This window comes from Triticum aestivum, chromosome 2B (assembly GCF_018294505.1).
Source record: "Triticum aestivum cultivar Chinese Spring chromosome 2B, IWGSC CS RefSeq v2.1, whole genome shotgun sequence".
NCBI classification, from domain to species: Eukaryota; Viridiplantae; Streptophyta; class Magnoliopsida; order Poales; family Poaceae; genus Triticum; species Triticum aestivum.
Genome location: NC_057798.1, coordinates 372,639,606 through 372,645,153, shown reverse-complemented (window position 1 = coordinate 372,645,153; position 5,548 = coordinate 372,639,606). Strand labels below are relative to the sequence as shown.

The window sequence follows — 5,548 nt, the reverse complement described above, 5'->3', positions numbered from 1 at the left end:
TTCCAATGTCATTAAACGGTTAGAGTTTGGGGAATGATCAAAACATGGCTCGGTTTACATGATGTCCATCCTACGGATTGGGGAGGCATGGTTTCAGTCAAGGAGTGGTGGTGCAACATAGCTTCCGGGAGGTCACAATCTCGAAGGGCACTTCTTTCCCTTATGCTTCTTATCTCTTGGGAAATTTGGAAAGAGCGAAATGCACGTGTGTTCCGCAGCACGGCAATTCCGGTCGGGGTGCTTGTGACTCGCGTCAAAGCGAAAGCTTCGCTGTGTTGCCTTGTTGGGGCGAAATATTTGTGTAATATAATGCCGCGAGAGTGATGCTTGTAACCTGGTCTTTTGGCCAAGACTCTTAAACCTTCTTCTTATTCAATGAAAATGGCAAGCCTTTTGCCTTGTTTCAAAAAAAAAACATGTAGTCAACTGTCAACTTTCTTATTGCTGCCCATATGGCTTAAGCTTCTGCTACTAATACAGTACTGATCAATCTAGGTTTACCACTTTTTAGATAAAAACATGAAACAGGGATTAACCTCGACCCTTCTTCACCTATAATATACGTGATCACATCACTATGCATGCCTTGTCTGAATAGATGTTAGGACTTAGGAGACCTTGAATGGCTTGTACCCTGCGACGTCCTTGATGAGCCCCTGCACAGAACCAGCTGCGGCGAGGACAGAGACGACAAGGCACGCGACGCTAAGCACGTTCATCCACGTCCACGTCGGCGAGAACCGGCGCACCTTGGCCTGTGCCATGTACATCTCAACGGGGAAGTAGACGGTGAGCGGCCAAAACGAGACGGCGCCAATGAGGCCAAGGAAGTCGTTGAAGAAGGGGAACAGCATGGCCACCACCGCCGTGAGAACCACGTACGCCGTTCGCCAGACCAGGCGGAACGGGCTAACCGGGACCTCGCCGCCTCCGAGAACGGCCGGAAGGCGCAACACGCGCTCGGCATGGAGGAAGGCGCTGTCGGGCCACCGGGAGCGCGCCCAGCCCTCGACGAACTGGTAGATGGGCTGGCAGAAGACCTGGTAGGCGCCAACGAGGTGCACGACGATGCAAACGTTGCCGATGTCGACGAGCCAGAAGGGCTCGTAGAAGCCGAAGCCCGTGAGGAAGTTGCCCGGGGCGCTGCTGCCGAACGCCGCGTAGCCCAGCACCCCACACAGCATGTAGAACGTGGTGGTCGTGGAAACGCCGATCAAGGACGCCTTCTTCATCACCGTGTTCTCCGCCGGGCTCGACCGCAGCGTGTCCTGCACCAAATGAAATCCTTTATTTATTAGTTCTACTCCTACTGTTTTTGACTGCGAATTCGACATTGCCACTCTGTGGGTTCTCTCTAATAGCCTGCATATTTTCATCAACAAACGACATTCGCACTGGTCTACCAAAGGAAAATCAGTGCTATTTAGCATTTCTAGAGCACTGGTTGTCCTTTTTTGCCTTGGATACTCTAGATTGTTCATACCCATGCAGAACCTGCACCGTGGAGTTTGCACTCGGTTCAGTGCAGAGCAGAGACCCTCTCTAATTGACTACTGCCTAGTAGCCTGATCTGATCTACATAGAGTGGCAGGAACATGGACTGCAAAGGTTGTCCTCTTGATAGGGTCATAGGGTTCACCCATACCGTTTTCCTACAGAATTTGTCCTCCAGCAAGATCCAACAGGTCACGGGGATGGTCTCACATTTTCTGAGTCATTTTTTCCCCCCTTTTCTCAAATGAGGTACTACTATGGTTTCCAAGAACTACGTCTAGTCATATGAATGTAGTGTACAAACAATCATCTATTTCGATCATAAATAACTAGGGCGATATGACAATAGCCCTGTATGTCTAGTGTTAATTACCTGGATTTCGATGAGCACATTGGAGTAGGAGTATGCAAAGGCGATGTCCCCAAGAGACTGGAACGTCCTCCAAATTTTCTCACGCCCGGATACATCCACCCCAACGGTCACCCCTGTTAGCGTTGTCTTGGCATGCACCCCACCTACAACAATCAATCAGTCACCAATGCAAGATCTATATGCATTGCACCATGGAGCCAACATGGCTGATACCAACAAAAAAGATGCATCATGATCCATCGACATGTCAAATGTCCTTTTGCACCACCAACAACAAAAATCTTATCACCACCATCTCTCTCTCTCTCTCTCTCTCTCTCTCTCTCTCTCTCTCTCTCTCTCTCTCTCTCTCTCTCTCTCTCTCTCTCTCTCTCTCTCTCTGTTTTTTTCCTTACAAAGTTATGGTTTGTACAATATCATGTCAGGACCATGTAGAGAACAAATTATTTTCTTGCACATGATATGCCAAAATATACTACTTCGTATATCCATTAGCATCCTAAAGTAATTTTAGATGGAAGGCTTAGAGCCCATCTTACATTGAATTGAAAGCCAAAGTGTATGTAGTATTTATTTATTTACCTGCGATTTTTGCTATGGAGAGGCCGAGACCAATGGAGGAGTAGGCGAGGGACATGACGGCGGCAACAATGGAGAGCCACCAGATCTTGTGGAAGTTGGGGAGCTGCGAGAGCAAGATTTGGATGGCAGCAAATATAATCATGTTGGTGGTGTTGGATGCCTCGCAGGCCGCATTGTGGCCATTGCGGTGGAAGCAATTCGACCGTCCGATCGCCCTACATGCATGCATCGCCTTGATTAGATGTTCTGACAAGTTGAAAAGTAAATCAATTAAAATAAAAGGGTATAACTTAGTAATTTGTAGCCTCTAGTTATATCCTTGTCAAGCATGACCAATCAATCATTTGCCAGTAGTCACCAATAAGTACGTTTTTTTTTTTGTTCTAAGTTCTAACCTGCGCCAATACAGGCCACTCCTTTTTGAAGATTCTGTTTTAAGGCAAAAGTAGTACTGTCTGGTCTTTTTTTTTCCAAGCACTTTTGAACTGTGAAATTGGGTTATCATATTTCCATCATTTCCTCTGTTTGTTGGATCGAACCTAACGAAAGAACCTCTACTTTGACTGGCATAGTGTAGACAAATGACCAAAAATTGAACTAAAACCACTTTCAAAAATTATGGAACAGAGGGAGTAGCATCTTTGCTTTTGGGAGTATAAACAACATGGATTTTATTTATGGTTTACATTCCATGCAATCCCATAGGAAACAATAATTTGTAAGCCAACCTCGTGAATATTTTCCTTACTGACATTGACAGCCACGGCATACACCTATATTAATTGAAAGCAATTAGGCATCGTTCGGTTAATCCGGCCCCGCCAGTATTGGGGTCAAAACACCGTGGGTCAGCTGGGATCGCCCTGGACAGGGATTTATCACCGTCTATTTCATATAGTGTATCCGGTTATTCCCAACGGAGATAGAAACCCAGTCAAATCTCCTCACAACCCCACGGTTTTAACCGGAAAAACAACCTCTCCTTCATATGCGTGGAATTAATCCCGCCGTTACTAAAGGGAATGGGTGATGGGGTGGGATCAACCAACCCCCTCGTGGATTGGATCCCCTACGGGTTCAAATCCCTAGTAACCGGACATAGCTTTGTTGGATTTTCTTCTAGTGCAACCAAATAACATCCTACATCCGGTATTAGTTGTCGCTCAAATGGATATATCCTGTGCTATGCTAGGTACTTCCGTTCGAGTGACAACTAATTCCAGACAGACGAAGTATGACACATTCTCGTCTTTTCAATGTTTGTAGGAAGCATGCCATGAAAACAGGTGAACAAAAAGCATGGGCGCAGAACATGGGCATGCATGTACCCAGTGTGGGATGTATGAATTGGTTGGAGTGTTTGAGACAAAACATGCATGCATGCATGCACGCTTACCCCATGCTGATGGCCGTGGTGATGGTGTAGCCAATGGTCACGCCAACCAAGTTGACGTATTGGGCCAGAGAGCAGAGCCTGTATTTGCTAACTCCTGAAAATTATAGGTGATAATATTAATTAGTTATTAATCATGGGGAAATCAGAAGAGGTTAATTAACAAATTGGTTCATGCATCATCACGTATCTCATAATTATAGAGTACCTAGGTTGGCCCTGACGGCTTGGCCGTAGGTGTAGTTGCGCTTGCCGTGGACGGGGTCTGGCGAGCGGTAGCAGTCGGCCAGTAGGCTGGAGCAGAACCAGGTGATGACGGAGAAGGCGACGAGCACGGCGGGGCCGATGACCCACCCGAGCTGCGCGATGGCCCACGCCAGCGACAGCACCCCGGACCCGATCACCGCCGTGATGATGTGCGCGCTCGCCGTCACCAGCGTACCTGTATCACCATCGTTCAACATGCATGTAGGTTACCATATGATTGCACGCATGGCACCCCACCGGTTGCAAGAGCAAGATAGATTAGTTGCTAGGAGGATGCGTCCGGAGCGTACCGGTACGCCTCTCGCGTCCGTCGTCGTCGATGTCCGTCCGGTCTCCAAAGCCGGCCTCAGCGATGCTGAAGGCGGCAGGGTCAGCCTTGCCCTTCTCCATCCCCATTGCTTCTAGCTAGCTCGCTCTTCACACAAGCACAAGGACTGTGCACCGCTGATGTCGGAGGGGAGAAACAGAGAGAGTGGTGTTGGTGGCAAGCGAGGAAGAGGACGCCCTTATGTAAGCGCGCCGGAGGGGAGGACCGGAATGGAGGAGAAAGAGGGGTCTGGGACCGTCGGAAGCATGTGGTTTTGGCCTTTCGGACGAGCGGTTGGGATTTGATGCGGGCCGGGAAGAAAATGCTGCCTGTGCCCCCCATTCCAGTACTAGCTTGTTTTTTCTCTCTCCTCTCCGACAATGTGAGTGAGGGAAAGTTTGAAAGATTGAAACTTGCCACCTGCCATTATCAGTTGATCAAATTTACCACCAACATGGTTTCCGTACTACTCCTACCGTCTCTCTCCTGCTGCTCCTCCTCAGCAAGGGCATCTCCAATGCCTAAGTTTTTAAAGCAAAAATGCTATAACACTTTGAAGACCGCAATAACGACCGGTTGTAGCGCTCTCTCGCCCCCTCCCATCCCCCTTCCCGTTCCCCACGCCGGCCGCCACTCCGGCACCGGCGTCCACCTCACGCCGGCTGCTACTCCGGCACCGGCGTCCACCCCATCTCCGCTGTCGGCGACCTGCTGGTCCCGGCGGCTCTCTCCCGGTGGCTCTTCCCGGCTGCGCCTATGGCTTCTGGATCTCGCAGCCCACCTTCGGTCTCGTCGGCGCTTCCGCGGGAGCGGCCTATCGTCTCGAAACTGGGCCTCTCAGGGTCGCCGGGCTCAGCTCGCTCCTCTTCGGCGGAGGGTGGCCAGGCCGCCGGTGCCGCGCAGGCGCAGGCGGAGGGATGGCGCCGGCCGGGCCCCTCCCACAAAGCCATGTGGAGGCGTCGTCGTGCGCTCAGGAGGCAGTTCGGGGTGGGTGTCGGGGCCGGACGCGAGGTGTCGCCGTCCTTGTCTGAGCGGCGTCTGATCCCGTCGGACATGTTCGGTCTCTGCTTCCGGTGCTTCGAGGATGGTCACCGTCGTCAAGAATGCACCAATGAGCCTCTGTGCATCCGTT

The 5,548-nt window shown here is 50.4% G+C and overlaps 1 protein-coding gene across 1 annotated transcript; it reads right to left on the bottom strand.

The window, feature by feature from the left end:
- Positions 1–321: 321 nt before the first annotated feature.
- Positions 322–4,683, bottom strand: LOC123044974 (amino acid permease 6). Its single transcript, XM_044467872.1, has 6 exons — positions 4,400–4,683; positions 4,051–4,284; positions 3,846–3,939; positions 2,450–2,664; positions 1,868–2,010; positions 322–1,268 (listed from the first exon to the last, which is right to left on the bottom strand). Exons 1-6 carry the CDS (start codon positions 4,503–4,505, stop codon positions 609–611), a joined length of 1,452 nt encoding a protein of 483 aa, XP_044323807.1. The 5' UTR covers positions 4,506–4,683; the 3' UTR covers positions 322–608.
- Between the last annotated feature and the right edge of the window lie 865 nt (positions 4,684–5,548).